A 21055-nucleotide genomic window follows, 5' to 3' on the forward strand; every position below is an offset into this window, starting at 1 on the left:
ACTTTGATTTGAGTTCCTCAGTTCCACCTTAGAGGGCCCCTTCATCAACAGAACAGGAATTACCACAAGCCTCTGACTTCTTACGGCTCAAGTACCTTGCACTGCAGGTTCACTGGAGTTTCTCATCAGACTCCACCGGCTCAAGGGTAGGTCTCCAGATCCTTAAATGGCAATTGTCTACAACACGCTGGTTTTGTGTGCTGGAGACCTTTCCTGAAGAAACGGCCTTCAAGAAAAGTGAGAGCTTTCAGTCTGCCTCCCATTGAGGTGATGCTCCAGCCACCATTTCTGCCAGGGCCCTCTCCTCCTGTCCACCTGATCACAACTTGCTGAAGTGGAAAACCATGAAGCTCCCAACCCCAGGCACTAGGAATAGCATGTCCCCCACTGCCAGCTCTGTTATTGTGGGACATGCAGAGTGTGCACATCGTGAGGCTCTGGCGTTCCTGAGAGTGCCTCAGGGCAGGATGGGTCTTCTGTGACCAAATTAGTCCAGTGTGTGTGGAAATACTTTTTTTCAAAACAAAAACACCCTAGGAAATTACATGGGAAAAAGCACTGTTAATGCTCAAGTCAGGAAGTCTAGGAATCCAGTAACTCCCACCATTTAACTGTGCCCCAGTACTAGTATGCATTACTATAATTGTCACCATTTATCAAACACAGTATAACATCCAGCCATGCAAGGTTGATCTTGTGAACTGTGCAGTGAAAAAGGCACATTTGCTGCAAATCTTGTATGTAAATAACTTTGCTGGGCCTTCTGACATGGCCAGCGTGGTTCACAACAGCAAAATATGTAGGGCTCTGGTAAAGATTGTGTGTTGGAGTGATAGCATGTGAGCATATAATTAAAGATCGCATTGTGATGTGCACACGTATGTGCAGCTTTAATTTACATTTCCCGACGTGTGTTTAACCATGAACTATAAAAGTACTTAGCCTCAGTTTCTGTTGGACTATAAATAGTCTGGAGCAATGCTGCCAGAAGAACCAGATCCTTTAGGCTGCCTTCTATGTGCTTCAAGTTGCTAACATAACTTTCCCCTAACTTGACTGCAGTTTCTACTTTTGCCCCCTCGTTTCCCCCCTACCCCCTCTCATACTTAGTCCCTTGGAAGTCCATGCAAATTTGGTGCCATTCCAAACAGCTAGACTCAACATCTTCCTCCTCCCTTTGGTTCTAGGCTAAGTTTTAGATCTCAAAGTCTGGACTCTCTCTCAGCTCCCTTAAAGTACATCTAGCGGCCATAATGGCCTTCCACCATCAAGTGGACGGATGCTCAGTGTTTGCTGACCCAATGACACACACATTCCTTAAGAGCATGGGAAACCTTTCCCCGCACATCAGACTGCCCACTTCACCCTGGGACTTCAGTCTCGTTCTGAGAGCGTGGACTAGGTCACCCTTCAATCCCATGGCAACTTGCTCTCTCACATCTGTCCATGGGGACAGCATTTCTAGTGGCCATTACCTCAGCACAAAGGATGGGGAAATCATGGCACTGATGGCACACACACCCGTCAGTCTTTTTTTTTTTAGACGAAGTCACATTGAGCCCGCATCCCAAGTTCCTCTCAAAGTAGCCTCCTCCTAATTCACTTTCCCTTCCCCCTCCCCCCCCAACCGCATCATGACAACAGGGAGACCATACTATATATACTAGATGTTCAGAGAGCCCTAGCATTTTATTTGGATAGGACTAAGGACTTTAGGAAGTCTCCTAAACTCTTCCTTTCATTCGCAGACAGATCCAAAGGTTCCACAGGATCAGCTTAAAGACTGTCCAACGGGTCTCTGGCAACATTAATCACTGTTACCATATGCACAGCCTGCTGCACCTGTTGGGAATCCACATGTATTCCATGAGATCAGCTTCTACCTCAGTCACGTTTCTTAACGATGTATGTCCCCATCTCAGAAATTTGCAGTGCAGCAACCTGGCCTCTGCCCATACTTTCACAGAACATTATGTGCACTCTCAGGACTCAGCTTCTGATGCCATCTTCAGCTCCACAGTACTGTCTTCAATAACCGACTCCACTCCGAAGCCCCAGCCCTCCATGGGGGTACTGCTGAGAAGTCTCCTACAGTGGAGCACCCATAGGGACACAATTCAAGAGGAAGTTACTCACCTTGTGCAGTAAGGATGGTTCTCCATGATGCGTTACCCTATGGGTGCTCCACAACCCGCCCTTCTCCCGACTACTTTGGAGTTCTCAATAGGGGCACTGTGGTAGAGAAGAAACTCAGGGTGGTTCACCCGTGCAGCACTAATTAGCCTCAAGGCAGAGCACAAGGGAGGGAGAGCGTATATGCGAACCGAATGGATGCTGCTATCAAAGATCTCCGATCAGAGGCAGAGACACACACCCCATGGGTGACCCATCTCAAAGAGCCATCGTTACTGTGCAAGGTAACTTCCTCATCTGCAGAAGCAGGTGCTATTTTCTTGGAGCTAAAATCCACTCTAAATGTGTGTAAAATTTAGATCTTCCATACAGAAAAAATGTATTAAAAGAACATTAAGGCTGCAACAGGCAAGTTCTTAAAAACTAGGAAATACCAGAATTAGGATCGCTATTGCAACCTGAAATTGTCCCCCTTATGCATATGCATTATGCTCCAGTTCTTAATTATAGAACTGCATTCTGTTTTCTCCACAGGGCACCTGCCTCAGTCAGTGCACAGGAGGGATGGTGGACACGACGGAGTTGAGTAGTGATTCAGACAGGTCTATAGGAAGCCAATATAAGTTGTAGGTGCTTAGGCTCTGGAGGTCTCAAGTTAGGCAAAAAGGTGGAGGAGTTGCACTGTAAGTAAGAGATCAACATGACTGCTCAGAGCTCCAGTATGAAACTGGAGAAAAGCCTGTTGAGATTCTCTGGGTTAAGTTCAGAGGCAAGAGCAACAAAGGTGATGTCGTGGTGGGCATCTGCTGTAGACCACCAGACCAGGAGGAGGAGGTAGACGAGACTTTCTTCAGACAACTAACACAAGTTTCCAGATTACAGGCCCTGCTTCTCATGGGGGACTTCAATCACCCTGACTTCTGCTAGGAGAGCAAGACAACAGTGCACAGACAATCCAGGAAGTTTTTGGAGAATGTTGGGGACAACTTCCTGGTACAAGTGCTGGAGCAACCAACTAGGGGCTGTGCTCTTCTTGACCTGCTGCTCACAAACAGTAGGGGAAGTAAAAGTGGATGACAACCTGGACAGCAGTGACCATGAGATGGTCAAGTTCAGAATCCTGACAAAAGGAAGAAAGGAGAGCAGCAGGATATGGACCATGGACTTCAGAAAAGCAGACTTCGACTCCCTTTGGGAACTGATGAGTAGGATCCCCTGGGAGTCTAATATGAGGGGGAAAGGAGTCCAAGAGAGATGGCTGTATTTTAAAGAAACCTTTAAAAGACGCAGGAACAAACCATCCTGATGTGCAGAAAGAATAGCAAATGTGGCAGGCGACCAGCTTGGCTTCACAGAGAAATCTTTGGTGAGCTTAAACATAGAAGTGAAGCTTACAAGAAGTAGAAGCTTGGACAGATGACTAGGGAGGAGTACAAAAATACTGCTCGAGCATGCAGGGGTGAAATTAGGAAGGCCAAAGTGCAACTAGAGTTACAGCTAGCAACGGATGTGAAGGGTAACCAGAAGGATTTCTACAGCTATGTTAGCAACAAAAAAGTGGTCAGGGAAAGTGTGGGTCCCTTACTGAATGGGAGAGGCAACCTAGTGACATGATGATGTGGAGAAAGCTGAAGTACTCAATGTCTTTTTTTGCCTTTACCTTCAAAGACAAGGTCAGCTCCCAGAGTACGGCACTGGGCAGCACAGTATGGGAAGGAGGTGAGCAGCCCTCAGTGATGGAGGAACAGGTTCAGGACTATTTGAAAAAGCTGGACATGCACTAGTCCATGGGGCCGAATGCAATGCATCCGAGGGTGCTGAGGGAGTTGACTGAGGTGATTGCAGAGCTATTGGCCATTATCTTTGAAAACTCGTGGCAATCGGGGGAGATCCTGGATGATTGGAAAAAGGCAAATCTAGTGCCCATCTTAAAGGGAAGGAGGAGGATCTGGGGAGCTACAGACTAGTTAGTGTGACCTCAGTCCCTGGAAAAATCATGAATCAGGTCCTCAATGAATCCATTTTGAAGCACAGGGAGGAGAGGAAGGTGATCAGGAACAGTCAGCATGGATTCACCAAGGGCAAGTCTTGTCTCACCAACCTGACTGCCTTCTATAATGAGATGACTGGCTCTCTGGGTGGGGAAAGCACAGGACGTGATATGCCTGGACTTTAGCAAAGCTTTTGATATGGTCTCCCACAGTACTCTTGCCAGCAAGTTACAGAAGTCTGGGTTGGATGAATGGACTATAAGATGGATAGAAAGCTGGCTAGATCGTTGGGCTCAACAGGTAGTGATCAACAGCTCGATGTCTAGGTGGCAACACGTCAGTAACAAGCAGAGTGTCCCAGGGGTCGGTGCTGGGGCTGGGGCCGGTTTTGTTCAAGATATTCATTAATGATCTGGATGAGGGGGTGGATTGCACCCTCAGCAAATTTGTGGATGACACTAGCTGGGGGGAGTGGTAGATGTGCTGGACGGTAGGGATAGAGTCAGAGTGACCTAGACAAACTGGAGGATTGGGCCAAAAGAAATCTGATGAGGTTCAACAGGACAAGTGCAGAGTCCTGCACTTAGGATGGAAGAATACCATGCACTGCTACAGACTGGGGACCGACGGACTAGGTAACAATTCTGCAGAAAAGGATCTGGGGGTTACAGTGGACAAGAAGCTGGATATGAGTCAACAGACTGGAACATATGACTTATGAGGAGAGGCTGAGGGAACTGGGCTTGAAGAGAAGAATGAGGGAGGATTTGGGCCTTCAACTACCTGAAAGGGGGAGAAGAATGAGGGAGGATTTGATAGCAGCCTTCAACTACCTGAAAGGGGGTTCCAGGGTGGATGGAGCTAGGCTGTTCTCAGTGGTGGCAGATGACAGAACAAGGAGCAATGGTCTCAAGTTGCAGTGGGGGAGTCTAGGTTGGATATTAGGAAAAACGTTTTCACTAGGAGGGTGGTGAAGCACTGGAAAGCACTAGGGAGGTGGTGGAATCTCCATCCTTAGAGAGTTTTAAGGCCCATCTTGACAAGGCCCTGGCTGAGATGGTTTAGTTGGGGTTGGTCCTGCTTTGAGCAGGGAGTTGGACTAGATACCTCCTGAGGTCCCTTCCAACTATGATTCTATCCAAAATCAGTGAATATTCTTATGGATTTTGACCTTAATCTCTCTGTAGAATGGGGATAAATGTGAAAATTGTGATAATCAATTCATTAATATTTGTGAGGCATTTGTACAACAGAGAGTGTGTGCCACAGAAAAGTCCATGAAGAAAAATCAATTCTGTATTCAGTGCAGGGCGGGCAGTAAATAACATATTGGACCACACAATGAGGATAAAATGAAATAGTAAGCAGCTGCCTCATTCTCTGAACACCATCCATCTTGTGCACTGATTGAGGGAGGGATCCTGTGGAAAAAAGTGATCATGTAATAAAAAACGGTATCATAACTGAATACACACAAGGGCAGAATTAAGGTTGCATAGACATCCCTAACCCTGGCTCTTCCAAACTTTAGGAGCATTTGACTTTTCAGCTCTAATATTTTTAACATTGTTATAAGAATGGCCATATTGGGTCAGACCAACGGTCCATCTAGCCCAGTGTCCTGTCTTCCGACAGTGGCTAGTGCCAGATGCTTTAAAGGGAATGAACAGAACAGGCTCATGGATTGATCCATACATTCGCTGACGTTCACTCCCAGCTTTTGGCAGTCAGAGGCTTAGGGATCCCAGCACAAGGGGTTGCATCCCTGACCATTTTGGCTAACATATATGTATATTCTATGGCAAACAATATGTGAAAATAAAATATGTGAAGACTCAGCTTTGCATTTAAAGACTATACTTCGTGTGTCAGATCTGCTCTCAGCCAGCTGCAAGGTGCTGTACCATGCCAAAACATATCCACTTTCAAAAAATAGGCAGAAAGCTTAGGTCAGCAGGAGATGGATCCTATTAGTGTGTGTAAAGAGACAGCAGATTTTAGGTCCATCACTGCCACTGTGATACAGTGCTTTCTCTGCTCATGATAGGATACAAAGCAATGTGCATAATTTTGATGTAGAGCAGCAGAATAAAGAGCTGTGGAGGCTCAGAGATAGCAAGAGTGGGCTGGTCAGTCTCCTTGATTTGAATTGCAAATGGAAAAGGATCTCTGTTGGCTAGCTGCTAATCATTGTCCAATGCAGTGGTGACAGTCTTTGCTTTGCATGCTGCAGTCTCTAGGGCTTTTCGGTGGTGCTTGTCATATCTGCTCTCATCACTCATTAAAGGATTTTTTGCCCACCGACCTGGTGAGGTACCAGGTAGTATCCTCATTGTACAGATAGGGAGCTGACCAGAGAGGTCAGAGGTCACACAGTGAGTTGGTGGCCAAGCCCTGAGTTGAACACATCTCCTGAGTCCCAGCCCAGTGTTTTATTCCCAAATCCTTCTGCTCTTGTGGCTGAGCCATCCCAGTCTGCCCTAACCCTAAATCCCACCTGCAGATGAGAGGAGAGGAACTGAGAAGGTTGGAGAAGGCAGAAGCCCTGCTTACAGCACCTAATCTGGTCAGTGAGTAATGATCTGCAGATCCCAGTGCTTTTCATTCAGCTATCCTAAAACAGTCCCTACAGCAGAGACCCCAGGATCGCTAGCCAGATCCAGCATTCCAACCCACTCTTCAACTGCTCTCAAACCACCTGTGCATTCCTACAAGTCCATTTTCATGACAAGGCCGCCTTGTCCAGCTTTGTGTGCTGCAGATTGAGATGTGTGTGAGCTTTAGAGAACTGCAGAGACATGAAAATGGCCTTATTGAAGAGAACTTGATCACAGCTCTGCATTAGAGCAGCAAACCCAGCGAGCCAGAGAGACCCAGAGTATCTCCCTGTGCTCGGTGACCCCTTGCAATGCCAGCATTAGAAACTGCAGGCTGGATTCTGGCATTGTGCTGCTGCCCCTCTTAGAGCTGCACTGTAGGCCCCTAACGGGGCACGCCCTTGCTTTACGACATGCGGCTTGTGCAGGGGAGCCGCTGGGACTTGGAGCTGGGGCTCCATGTGCTTCTCAGTTGTTCAGCAACAGCATGCACCCCTTGCTGCAGAACTGTGCTCCCGCATCTGCGTTAGCATCTTAAAGGCTACATTGCTTGCCCTTCCAGAGGTGAAAAGGGCCTCCACGCAGCCAGTGTAGAGCCAGGGTACAAGCACAGGCAGGTGTGGTGTGCTCCTACCCCAAAGAGCTTGCAATCCAACTATGGGATTTAATCCACTTAATATCGGAGTGACTCATGAGAGGGAAACCGTGCCAAAGGAGCCGCTTTCTTACCTGATTCACTGCAGAATTCAGAATTGCCACCAAACAGCCACTTTGCTCCACAGTGGGCGGGAAATATCATGTCCTGCAATAGTGGCAGTGGCCTTGCAAACAGTCGATCACAGCATGTCAGACCTGCTCTGGCTTATGAATGCGGGGAAGTGGCCATAATGCAGCCAGAACATGAGCTGCCACAACTTGAGTGGGCATTGGAAACACACATTTGCCATCAGGTTTATTTAGCGCCTGGCAGGTGCAGGTGCTGTCCTGGAAGCCAGAGAAGTCCTGGTCCTTCGCCGGGGCTTTAGAGCAGGCAGGCAGGATGGGCGCAGAAGTAGATACAGTGGCTTTGCCCATGTGGTTTTTCTGTATATGTGTGGGAGGGGGAAGCACCTTGGCGTCTTTCCAGACCGTCAGCTGTGCCGATGACAAATAGCTTGCACTGAAAGCAAAGTCCCTGTAACATGGAATGATTGGCAAAGGGAGACATGCCGTCTGCTGGCTGACATTTCAGAACAAATTCAGGACTTCTCACTAAATGAACAAAATGGCTAGGAGAGCTAGGGAAAATAGCTTTATGCATGTCTCTCCCGTCTTGTGCCCAACATGGAGAAGTATGTATGGTCAGGGTTATAGGAGAGCTGCAGGGCAGGTGTGCACTGGGAAGATGGAGGTGAAAGACTGGTAGAAATCACATCGAAAATACATTGGACAAAGGAGGAGGGGTTAGATGCATTTACCTTGACCTTCCTTCTCAGCACATGGCAGTTCCATCTTCACTTACTTTAACTTTCCACTCCTAAATTAGACCACAGGACTTCAAGGAAGACTCGTGTTAGGGAGTTAGACTCCATTAACCGTGGCCCAAGTTAGTCATGCAACTAAATAGCCTCTGGTATTAACTTACAGCAAATGATGTGTGCTGAGTTCTTAGGTGCAGGGGGCCAGGCCAGAGCACACCTTTTGTCACTGTTCTAAGAGAGTCAATTCCCTGAATAATAGACTGCTTGGACTATAACTATGGACTTGCATGCTGTCCTATCGATCGCATTTAACCTTTGGTACAAACTAGTGACTGTCAAGTACAGGTTAACAGCAATCAGTCGTGCCACTGTCTGCACCCTCATTTCATTCTCCACTGCGGCACCTGGGGTAGCAACTCTGCCTGTGGCCCTCAAGGTTAAGTGCTACCAGGTCGATCAACCCTCACTTGGTTCCACACAGGGAGGCTGTGGAGAGTGGGGCCTCTGGGCCTCATCTCAGAAGGGTGGAAAGCCAAGGCTCTGACTTCAGAGGAGAACACTTCCAGTGGGACCGGCCGAATGGCTGTAATGACTCGTTTCTGCTCTATTGAGAGCTAGAAGTGAAAAGGGGCAACTGGCATGTAGGTTGGCCAGTGACAGGGGAGACCTCAGGAGCCTGAAATGAGGCCTGAGCGAAGTGGATCTGCCATTATTTCTTTCTGGGTATCTTAGGTTTGTAGATGATTCCATAAAGGAGATGAGTTGTGACCAAGCCAGCACACTGACTAGCTTAATCAGTACTGTTGGGAGGAAGACCTTTAGCTCTAAAGACTTATTAATTCAGCACCACTTAGATGCTGGCATCTGAATGTGTGGTTCTAGTAGGTATCTAGAAGTGCAGGGATAGTAAAATACCTCAGCTTCTTCATTGTCCTTGTGACTCAGGGTGTGTCTGCACAGCAACTGGACACCTGCGGCTGGCCAAGACTTGCAGGGCTTGGGCTGTGTGGCTCTTCCTTTGCTGCTGGAGTCAGGGCTCTATGGCCCTGCGAGGTGGGAGGGTTCCAGAGGTCAGGCTCCAGCCCGAACCCGGATGCCTACACAGCAATGGAACAGCCCGAGCCCCGCAAGCCAGAGTTGGCTGGCCTGGGCCAGTTGTGGGTGTCTTGCTGCTGTGCAGACAGCCTGAAATTGCACTTGTGCCTTACAAAAAAATAACATGGAGAAGTGCATACTGGGTGCTTGGGGGCTTATGTCATGGAGATGAGCCTTTTGAAGAAGTATTATTAAATATCCACTTTGCTTGCTCTTCTATTCAGGCCACTTCTGTTTTTTGGGGCAGATGCATGCAATAAAAATCAGTCTTGGTATGTTCTATCAAGGAGAAGCCACCAAATTCTGGCTAGAATCGACCATCCACACATCTATTGTGCTTGCGAGATCAGTTGTTGAAAGCCTGTAACATAAACAATTAGGATCGAACTGGTCTCTTTACTAATTTCTAAAAGACAACAGTACCTGATTCTGCCTCTCCTTCTCTTCAATAGATATCTGAAGCTGGGAAAGACGCCTTGCCTTCTTGGCTGCACTGGGAACCGGAGCGTAGCACTTTAGAAGGCTTGCCCCTGGAGACTGACAAGGGAGTGCATTACATCTCAGTGAGCACAGTGCACCTGGCACCCAATGGAAGTTACGTACCCCAAACCACCAATGTCTTTTCCATTGAGGTTCACCCCGAAGAGCACAATGAGCCTCAGTCAGTTCGAGTGGCTTCCCCGGACCAGAATGAGGCAGCGCCGTTCATGTGTGGCCCAGAGGAACCAGTCACAATCCTCACGGTAATTTTGGATGCTGACTTAACAAAAATGACACCAAAGCAGAGGGTTGAACTTTTAAACCGAATGAGAAGCTTTTCAGAGGTGGAACTTCATAACATGAAGTTGGTGCCTGTTGTAAATAATAGACTCTTTGATATGTCAGCCTTTATGGCTGGGCCAGGAAATGCAAAAAAGGTGGTGGAAAATGGGGCCTTACTCTCATGGAAATTGGGATGTTCTTTGAGCCAAAACAGCATCCCCAACATCAGCAATGTTGAAGCTCCTGCTAAGGAAGGTACCATGTCTGCCCATCTTGGCTACCCTGTTGTTGGCTGGCACATTGCTAACAAGAAACCTCATCTTCCTAAGAGGATAAGGCGGCAGATCAATGCCACCCCTACACCTGTCACTGCCATTGGGCCACCTACAACTGCTATCCAAGAACCACCAACCAGAATTGTTCCCACCCCCACATCCCCAGCCATTGCACCTCCCACAGAAACAACAGCTCCTCCCGTAAGAGAGCCTGTACCGTTGCCTAGGAAACCTACAGTTACTATTAGAACAAGAGGAGCCATTGTTCAGACACCAACCCTAGGACCAATTCAGCCAACCAGAGTGGTAGAAGCCACCAGTACGATCCCTGGGCAGATTCGCCCAACGATGACTGGGTATGTAGAGCCTACTGCTGTGGTTACACCACCCACAACCACTACTAAGAAACCAAGAGTCACCACTCTGAAACCAGCCACACCATCAACAACAGATTCCTCTACAGCTACAACGCGAAGGCCTACCAGAAGACCCAAAACTCCTCGACCTACCAAGCCCCTTGGCACCACCAGATCCCCAATCACTAAACTGGAAACCCCCTCTCCACCAACCCGTGTTCAAACCACTACTATTGGACCTTTCCGCAATGAGCCGCCACGGCTGACAAACCACATCGATAGGGTGGATGCCTGGGAAGGCACTTACTTTGAAGTTAAAATACCTTCCGATACATTCTATGATAAAGAAGACACCACCACAGATAAACTACAATTGACTCTAAAGCTGAAAGAGCAGAAAATGGTGGAAGAAAACTCCTGGGTCCAGTTCAATAGCACTAGTCAACTAATGTATGGAATGCCTGACCGCAGCCACATAGGGAAGCATGAGTATTTCATGTATGCCACAGACAAAGGTGGCCTCTCTGCCGTGGATGCTTTTGAAATACATGTTCACAAACGGCCATATGGGGACAAGTCTCCAGTTAAGTTTAAAGCCAAATTATATGGAGACCACAATGCAGTGGCCAGTGACATCCATAAAAAGATCCGGTTGGTAAAGAAACTGGCTTTTGCCTTGGGCGACAGGAACAGCAGCACCATTACTGTACAAAACATCACCAAGGGCTCCGTTGTCGTGGAGTGGACCAACAACACTCTGCCTCTGGACCCGTGCCCGAAAGAACAGATCAGAGTCTTGAGCAAAAAAATCTCTGATGAAGCGGGGGGTCCTAGCCCAGCCTTCGCTAATGCCTTAGAGCCGGAGTTCAGGCCCATAAACATTTCTGTGGTTGGCTCCGGCAGCTGCAGACACATTCAGTTTATTCCAGTGGCTAGAGAAGGCAGGATTATCTCTGAAGCAACCCCAACGCTGGTGACAGGCAAAGAGCCTGAGAAGAGCAGTGAAGATGACGTGTACCTGCACACTGTCATCCCGGCTGTGGTGGTGGCTGCTATCTTGCTCATCGCAGGCATCATTGCGATGATCTGTTACCGCAAGAAGAGAAAAGGCAAGCTCACCATCGAGGATCAGGCCACCTTCATCAAGAAGGGCGTGCCCATCATCTTCGCAGATGAGCTAGATGACTCCAAGCCTCCCCCTTCTTCCAGCATGCCCCTGATCCTTCAGGAGGAGAAAGCCCCTCTCCCCCCGCCAGAGTACCCGAACCAGAATATGCCAGAGACCACCCCGCTGAACCAGGACACCATCGGGGAATATACTCCCCTGCGGGATGAAGACCCCAACGCACCTCCTTATCAGCCTCCCCCCCCTTTCACAGCGCCCATGGAGGGCAAAGGCTCCCGCCCGAAGAACATGACCCCTTACAGGTCTCCACCTCCATATGTTCCCCCTTAATGAAGACAAGACTCTTTGCGGAGTAGGGGCCTCTAGTCCCAGCCAGTGTTGTCTGTAGGGACTGATGGCCTGCAACCCATTGCCAACCAGAAACCAACACTCAGCATCCCAGATCGCAGCCAGGCCCCTGCAGGTCCTCTCCGGAAATGTTCACTATCCAGAGTGTTTGGGGACCTTGGGGACACTGATTTTATTTTTGCCTAACAGCTTTTCTTTTATTTTATTCATAGAAAAATTCTTCTCAGCTCAAAAGTATTTCTGCCGCAGGCTTCTCGAAGTGGCCGTGGCCTGGCGCAGAGGAGAGGGATGGAGGGCCGTGCCGACGGCACTGGGTGGCAATCTGGGGCTCTGCTCTTTGCCTTTAACACTAACTGTACTGTTTTTTCTATTCACGTGTGTCTAGCAACAGGACGTAACATGACAGGTAGCCTGCACATAACGAAACGCAAGGGACTTTCTGAAGTCAATGCTGAGTTTTTACATTTAATCTGCTGTTTACCTAAACTTGTCTGTATAGTTTTGGGCCGGGGAGGGGAAATACTTTGCTAAAAATCAGCTCCAGAGGTGTTTCAAACCCCGTTATAGGATAGACCTAGCCACAGTCTTTTTATCAAAGGAACCCTATTTTTTCACGGATCGTAAAACAGTAATCACTTAGTCAGCCTGGCTGTGGGCACCATTTGCCAAGCATCAAGAAACTCCCCCCCCCACCCACCCCACCCCCATGTGGGCTGTTGCTGGCCTGCTGAGATCTCACATGCGTGTCCCTTTGCTGCTGGAGAACAGACCTCGGAGGTGGCTCAGAGCAGCTTGGAAACCAGCCATTTGTTAACAGTGTCCAGCTCAGGGGCAGCATCGCCCCAGTGCGCCGCAGGCTGTGGCGTTGGCAGGCCTGTAGGGATGGGGCTCTGGTAGGAATGGGAGAAGGTTTTACACTGCGTCACTTCTCTGTGGTAAGGGCGAGCAGTGGGGTTTGAAACACTGGGAGGGGTTTTGGTGAAGATGCAATATTTTTACGTAGGGTGATGCTATCTCCTGTAAGACGTCTTCTTGGCACAGCCCCTCATCCCTCCCCACTGCCTCTCTCACCCTGCCTGTGTTTCACACCCTGCTCTCTGCGCGCACAGACGCTGACGGAGCTGGCTGCCGGGTGGGACAGAAAAAGCGCCAGCGACGGTTCATAGTAAAACTCCGTGAACTCTCACATCTAATTTTTTACTAAATTTTTGATACAGCCTCAAATTGTTTTATTAAAAAATAATTAAAAATGGTAACGCTGACAGCAGTTTGTATGAGCTTAGCTTCTTAGTATCAGCTCCGTGGGACTGACTGCTTTGCTCACTTTGAGTTCTGTCTCATAGTCGTCCTTAAATCGTAGAGCCATGCCTAGGTTTCTTGCCTTTTTAAACTGAACTTCCTTCCACCATCTCTCCTGCGAGGTTGGGGCTGCCCTGTAGGCTGCTCTTGTGCTTTTTTTTCCTTTGGACTAAATCATTTTAAGCATGGATTTTTCTTGACCATTTGAGAACTATTTTTGGTACATTTAGAGGGAGGAAAAACCCTTTGCAATAATGTGGCCCTGCCCTTGCCGGGGCTGGGCTGGGCAGATTCTGGCTGACTTTGCACACCAAGCAGACACTTTAAGCCATATTGACTGTTTTGCAAAGTATGTTGTGTGCTGCCATGGCTGGTTACACACCAGTGGGTGACTAGAGAAAACGACCTTCACCTCGTACTTGCTAGGGCGGCATTTTCCATCCCGCCTCTTCGCTACTTCAAGGGATTTTGCCTATCAAAAGCAAATGCCGTGCCTGATCTTGCCAGGGCCTCCTTTGCTCTGCAGTCTGGCTGGTTCTGCACTTGCAGCGGGGCTGGAGGACTGAGCTGGGGTGACTGCAAGGTGCAACTCGGGCAGCGTTTTGCTCGTGCTGGCTTTACCGGCATAGAGTTGCACCGCACACCAAGCGAATGTGACTCCTCTCCCGCCTTCCCTGTGGAGTGCTGGAGCATTGCCACAGGCTTGAGCTGTGCAGGCTTCCCGGTAGAGGCACGGGCCCATCTTGTCCTGCCGGACATTTGGGCTCTGGCGAAGTGGGAATGGATTGTCGGGCTCTGGCCTTTGTCACCCAAATGCCCTGATGGCTTTGTAGTGAGCCTAGAGCAGTGCTGGCAGCGTGCCCCCTCACCTGGGGCCGCTGGGAGCTGGCAGTGGTGCATTTCACATGCCTCCCCGGCAGCCCTGAAGCTGTCCCTGTTGGAACGGCCTCCCAAACAGTGCTGTCGCCCTAGCAACCGCAGCCACTGCACACTGGCCAGGCGCAGGCGCACCCGTGTCAGGCCTGGGCCTACCTGTCACCATAGAGACTGGAGACGAAGGGGCAGTGAACAGAATAACAATCATGGCATTCTCGGCGCCCGCCTTCCTCTTTGCACCAGTGCTGTTTGTTTATGCCACTAGCCACTGTAACGGGGAGAGAATCTGTATTAAAAGTGTTCACCACTCGCTGCTGTTTTCCTTCCTGCCTTCTGTAACGAACCCTTGCAGCTAAATAAACCTGCGCTTTGCTGCACCCCGACCTCACCCACCTCCTGGGGGCAGCTGGGGAGCTGGGGTGCAACCCAGGTAGTCCTGAGGGGCAGGTCAGCCCCTTTGCCCTCATTCGTGCCTGGTGCTGCCGGGCTAGGTGTGTGACTGGCAGCTTAGACAGGCGCCTGTTGCAGGGGCAGGGGCCATTGCCCAGGTGGGAGTGAAGCAGACAGGTATAAGAGGCCCCTGTGTGCCTGCAGGGAATCCCGGGCTCCAGGAGCGTGGTACTGAACAGTGCTGGGCCATGGAGACCTGAGCCCTTAGACCATTATCTCCAGAGCAGAGCATGGGCAGCAGCACTGCCAGTTCACCTCCCTGCCACGCTGGGCCGTAGCCCTGGTCTGAAGGGACCACTTCTGCTCCCTCAAGATGGAGAAAGGAATCCCAGTCAGGCTTCAATTAGATTTTGCACCATTCCAGCTAAACCGGTTTCTGAAAAGCTGGATGACTGGTGTGAACATGTAACCCGCTCTGCTCATAAACCAGCCGTCTCTCCCCAAGGGGAATTTTATATTTGCTTGCCTTGTGTGCTCACAGCTCAACCTTTGCTCATCCTCAGAAACCAGAGCCTGGGACGTGTGTGACCAATCGCAGCAAAGCAGTTGAGATTTCAAAGGCCTGCTCAGACCAGATGAAATGTGGAGACAATGGGGACAGTTTGAACGGGAGGCACAATGCACCAAGTGCCTGTTCTCAGGGACCCTGGGCTCTAATTCATGCCAGCCCTTGGCACAGTGAGGGCCGGGGTACGTGCTGGCAAGGCAGCAAATGCAATTCTGCCCTTGCCTGGACTCAGCCCAGTCAGATGAAGCCATGGGCTCCAAATATCCCGTTATCTTGTTCTCCTGCCTTGCGTGCGCTGACCATGGCTTCCCTCCTCCACGTGTCAGGTTGCCACCCCTTCTGACCAGCAGGGAACCCTAGATCCAAAACGGCACCAGCAACAGCATGTTAGTGAAAGGCCCGTGTGGGGGCAGCGAAAAGCCAGCTGGCCCCTGGCTGCGAGGACACAAGTTTATTAGAGGAGGGCTGCTGCCGTTACAGCAGCAAGGGAACATCGCCTCTGCCTCTGCAACTTGTCACAATCCTCACTGAGGTTAATTAAATCTGGCGTGACCAGCATGGCCTGAATTCCTGGCCTAGCAAAGAGCACGCTACCCATCTCTAGGGGCTGGGCGGCCAGCTGAGGAACAGGATTTATTCCAGAAGGAGGGGGTAAGTGACAGTCAGCACAGCGCCGCCTCATGCAAGTTTGAATCTCTGCTCCTGTCCTTGGTGTGCGGCTCCTGCGGGCGCTGGAGGCTGGGCGCTAGGTAGTGTGTGGGCTGCAGCCAGGAGGGGAGAAGACAAGAAAATGGAAGTTTAAACAATAGCTTTTCAGCATCTGCTGCTAACAGGGTGAGTGGGGCACCAGGGGGCGGGGTGTACGCATGCCACTTCCACCTCTACCTACATCAGCGGAGCTGCTTCTCTGCCCCACGTCCTTTGGAAACGTGTGTCTGTCTAGCTTGGCCCAGGGCTGGTAAGAATCCCCAGCCCCACTTCATTCACTACAGAGCTGGCAAAGGCCGAGGCAGCCTCTAAAAGCAAGCTACGCAGCTGGTACCCGTCACTCCCCGTTCCCTGCCCCAGTTTTCACTCCCTACCGCCGCTCTGCAGCCTCCTCAGGCACAGCAGGGCCAGGGAGGTGGATTCTAGCTAGGGTTCCCCTATTGATGGAGGCCTTGCAAGAAGCGTTGATCAGCAGAGGCAGGTACTTCCCTACGCCACACCAGCTGCATTTAAAGCAAAATACTTTTGCGGGTGTTACTTAACTAAGGGCTGTGTCAGCTGCAGCCCCTGGCCCCCAGCCCTGCTCCTTGTACAGAGGTGGGGGCGGTGCTGCAAGAGGCAGGAATAAAGGCAAGTTTTAGACCCGGGCGAGGGAGTTAATTTTGTACTTGCAGGTGCCCGTGCTGCTAGCTGCCTCCTCTAGCATAGCTCCGCCGTGCCCTAGCTCCAGGATCAGGCTGAGCTGGGTTTTCACTGACCCTGGCTGTCACAGCCTGGGTTCGCCCCGCACCTCCCCTTTTCCCAGCGCCCCAGCCCAGTGCTTAGCCGGTCTCCAGGAACAGTGGCCTTGGCAGCTGGGCTGGAGCGAGGGCAGAGCATGCGCTGCTCGGATGCCCCTTCGGTGACTCACTGCACATGTCGAGCTCTCTCTGCCTGCTCATGTCCCTATATGGCCCCTGCGGCTGTGCGTAGCAGCTTGTCTTTCCCCAATCCTGGCCGGGCAGCTGCAGTGACCTGAGTCTGTCCTGGCTTTGGGGCTCTGCATAGCACCATTTGCTGCCTGTGCCGGGGGGCAGGTGGGCCCCAAGCTGAGAACCAGGCCCGCTAGCGCCCGCTGGGCGAAGGCAGCGAGGGTGCAGTGGGAGCCCGAGCACGGCAGAGCCTGTATGGGCTGCCTCCCTGGGCAGGGCATGGAGCTGTCCCTGAACGCCGGTGTGGGGGCGAGGTGGGAGTCCAAAGCTGCGCGTCAGTCACTGCACGGCCCAGCACAGGGGCAGGCGCCATGAGGCTCTGCAGGGTGCCTGGTAGGTGAATCCCTCCAGGTGGGCACGCCTAGGGCGCCAGAGCAGGGCCTGTGCATAGCAGCGGCTGGGCTGGGCCTAATGTACCTTCACCCCCTTTCTCTCCCTGCCCTGGGCACAGCAACTACAACCCCCCTCGGTTCCCTGATGGCGAGACAAAGGGGGGCACGTCTGCCTGCCCCACCAGCACCCTCAGGCTCTCCGCACTGTAGCGGGGTCACCAGGCTATGCCGGCAGGGTGGGGACAGCCCTTGGGCTACAGCAGGGGCCACTGGACCCAGCGCACTAGACGCCGCGTCTGTCCAAGCCAGGCTGGGCTTGGAGCCCCGGCCAAGCCAGCCACCAGCCCACAGCAGCGTGGCATCCAGGGGGCGGGGGCGCTGTATGGGGTGGGGGGTGAGGTCTCTGTACGGGGGGAGACAGGGCTTTAATCCCATGGGTCATGGCCAGCCCCGGCCCAGCAGATCCTGGCCTGTGTGCCGGGCCTGTGAGTGCTGGGGAAGGCGACTCAGCTCGGAGCCCTGCAGCGTGGGGCCCTGGCACAGACGGCTCTCCCTGGCCGGCGGTGTCCCGCTCATCAGGGCTGCCAACCTTGCATTTTAGTTTGTACTCACAGGAAGATCTGAAGTTGATTTTTTTTTTACTGACCCAGTAAATGTGTGACTGACATCACTAAAAATACCATAAACATCACCAGCGCGTGTACGCCCCGGCAATGCTCTGCACCCAGGGATTCGGAACGACACCACTGTGTTAGCCGCAGGTAACTGATGGCTCAGCTCTTCGGGTGTGGGCAGTGATAGAAAACAGGAAATTGATAGTCACGGTCCATGTCGTTTCATGACCCGAGCAGTGACTCCGCAGGACAAGCGATGGCTGAATATGCTGCTCATTCCACCCACTGTCACAGACCTTCCCGTTTGTTACGCGTTTACGGCCAGCCTTAAAACTACATTTTTTCACTGACTGTCTGTAAATTTACGGAGGGTTGGCAACCCATCCCCTGCCGAAGGTGCAGGAACTGAGGGCAGCCTCAAGCCCCTTCTCAGCCAGGCCCCACACAGCCCCAGCCCCCTCACCTTCTGCTCCTCCAGCATGTGGGGCAGGCCCCTTTGCCACGTCCCGGAAGCCCTGGCCCTGCTCGTGGTGCTGCAGCTGTGAGCTGGTCAGGCCGGGCCAGGCCCATGCTGAGCTCTGGCCAGCCTGGCTGGTGCCAACACGCCAGCTTCCTGCGGGGTCTCTCGGGAGCGGCTGTCCCCCAAAGCTCCCTGTGCGCCCGGCCCGGGGCCCAACACTGCCCTGTTCCTTGGAGAGCTCGGCTGGCACTGTGCCAGGCCGGACACACCCCCCACCCCCACAGGACCAGAGACGCCCCAGGGCACCCAACTGGGAGGCAGAAGGGCTGCTCCTAGATTTTGCCCTGGTATTCACTGGGGTAGGGTGACTGTGTGAGGGTCCCCCATGCCCTGCACAGGCCCCCACCATCAGTGTCAGCTACCAGGCCTGGGCAGGGCACAGGCCATTTCCTCCAGGCCCCCTGGCTCCCGGAGCAGTGACGGGCACCAACGGACACAGGGTTAACCACCCACCACGCCAGGCCACCCCATCTGGGGCATACACGGCACAGGGTGTGATGCGCCTGGGGAAGACACCAGCCCTCTGCCCCCCCAGAAACCCTGCAACAGTGCACCCCAAGGCAGAGGGGAGCATGCTGGGGGGTGGGAGAGCTGGGGGGGGGCCTGGCTGCTCCTGGAGGGAGGGGAGCCCCCCCATCTGTACAGAGGTGTTCAAGGGCCAGCAGACGGGCTGGAGCCCTGCAGGGCTGGGTTTGCTGGAGGATCGGGACTCCTGGCCCCAGCGTGCTCCCAGCTTCACTCTGGGCAGCTGGCGCCAGCTGGGGCAGGACAGTGGGGCTGTGTTCAGGCTCCAGCCCCCAGGGAGGGGCTGGCGGCAGCAGCAGCAGCTGGCCAGTCCTGGGAAAGGCGTGGGGCTTGGCACCAGGGCCTGGCAGGTGCAAAGCTGCCCAGGGTCCGGTGCTGACATGGCTCCAGAGAACGGGGCAGCTGAGGGTGGCTGTGCAGGCCGGAGCAGGGAGCCGCCCTCGGCCAGGGCCCAGCCTGGCCCGTGTTCCCAGGGAGCATTTGGCAAGAGCTCGGTGGAGGGGGCAGAGATGTATGCCAGCTGTGCCAGCTCAGCACAGTCCCAACAGGTCTGCAGTGCCTCTCACCCCCGACCCGCAGCCCCCTGCTAGCCCAGCTCTCTGCTCCCCCTGCCCCCCCGCTCTGCCGGTGCCCCTCACTCCCAACCCGCAGCCCCGGGAGCGTCACAGCGTGAACACCCACCCACTAGCGTATCAGTTCCCCCAGGAGCTGGGGCTCCACCCTTCTGAGGTTCCCCCACTCGCTCCTGAAACCCACTGCAGCTTGCGGGGGATCCTCCCAGCGTGCACTGGCTCTGGGCCCTCCAGGGGCCTGTCATCGCTCTGCTGCAGCACTATCCTGCCGCCTCCCCTGGCATGGAGCAGTGTGAGCATGTTGCTCCGAGGCAGTGCATGAGGGAAGAATGAGGGTCCCGGGGGCCGGTTGGGGGCTGCTGAGTTGGGAACCATTGAGCAGCTGGGAACAGCCCCTGGGCCAAGCCGGTGCCGTGGGACCATGCAATGTGTCCAGGTGGCCAGGAGAGGGCGCTTTGCATAGTAACCATCCCATACACAGCCCCAGCCCTCTCACCCCATAGATGCCCTCTAGTTAAACCCTCTGTCACCCCATACCTTGCTCATCTAATGGCTCTCCATGCACATTATAGCTGGCTAGTTACCTACACACTCCCCCACCCACCTCCATGCGTCCCTGCTCGATCCATCCGCCCAGCCCTTAGCTAGAAGGACACGCCCGGCCCATGCCGCGTGGCTGGCCAGTGAAGCCGGCAGGGCTGGTGAAATGTGGCAGGAAACGTGCAAATGCTGGAGCCCTCGATGTCAAGGTCAACGAGCCCAGCCTGAGCATCCAGGCTGAGCCCGGCCCCGGCCAGACCCACCGGCCCCGCGGTGCCTGCTCTGGCTCTGACACCTGCGGAACCAGCGCATCTCCAGGATTTCGAGGGCCGGGGGTCGCCTGTAATGAGCCAATTTACATATTTGCAGATAATCTGCCTTTAATCCCATGGGTCAGTCTGTGCCCTTGTCAGGGCTGGGGAGACGCCCTGAGGAGCGGTGCCCTCCCCACCCCTGCCTGCCAAGATGCCCAGCCCTGTTTTGGGGCAGCTCCTCCTGGCGTCACGGGGGCAGCTCAGGCTCAGACAGTTCGTGGCCTCTCTGCTGTGTTGGTCCTTGGGGGGGGCTGGATCTGAGACCCAAGATGCCTGAGCTGCCTCCAGGTGGGCCGGCCCCTGGTGCTGATGAGTGAACACCTGGACAGATTCCTCGGGACACCGGTGGCTGGTCCCCGGTAAGCCCTGGCTGGGGGTTCGTGCCACACAGACACAGCTGCAAAATATGAAGAAACCTACAGGACATGCAGGTGGCAGAGCCGCAGTCAGGAACGCGGCCAGGAGTTTGGGGTCAAGGCCAGAGCAGAGCTGGGGGCTCCCTCCCCGCCACATGTGTAGGCTGGCCTGGGGCTCACCGCACCCCCGAACGTTCTTTCATGCACCCCTCAAGGGGCCGCCCCACAGTTTGGGGAGCACAGTCCTAGCCCTTCCCCTTTGCGATGAGGGCTAGGTTTTTGTGACCGGATCACTGGGTATTTTTACTGGGGTTTGAGGCCAGCACT

At 52.9% G+C, this 21055-nt stretch overlaps 1 protein-coding gene across 3 annotated transcripts in view; it reads left to right on the top strand.

The window, feature by feature from the left end:
• Window positions 1–15835, top strand: part of DAG1 (dystroglycan 1) — a 92302-nt gene extending 76467 nt beyond the window's left edge. For all 3 annotated transcript variants that reach the window (XM_067561233.1, XM_067561232.1, XM_067561234.1), the window contains exon 3: window positions 9729–15835. In XM_067561233.1, coding sequence (XP_067417334.1) covers window positions 9729–12125 — 2397 coding nt within the window. In that variant the 3' untranslated portion in view covers window positions 12126–15835. The remainder of the gene's footprint in view (window positions 1–9728) is intronic.
• The last annotated feature ends 5220 nt before the right edge of the window (window positions 15836–21055 follow it).

The sequence above is a fragment of the Emydura macquarii genome, unplaced genomic scaffold (assembly GCF_026122565.2).
Source record: "Emydura macquarii macquarii isolate MOO-44397 ecotype Brisbane River unplaced genomic scaffold, CSIRO-AGI_Emac_v2 contig_2369, whole genome shotgun sequence".
Taxonomy (NCBI): Eukaryota; Metazoa; Chordata; order Testudines; family Chelidae; genus Emydura; species Emydura macquarii.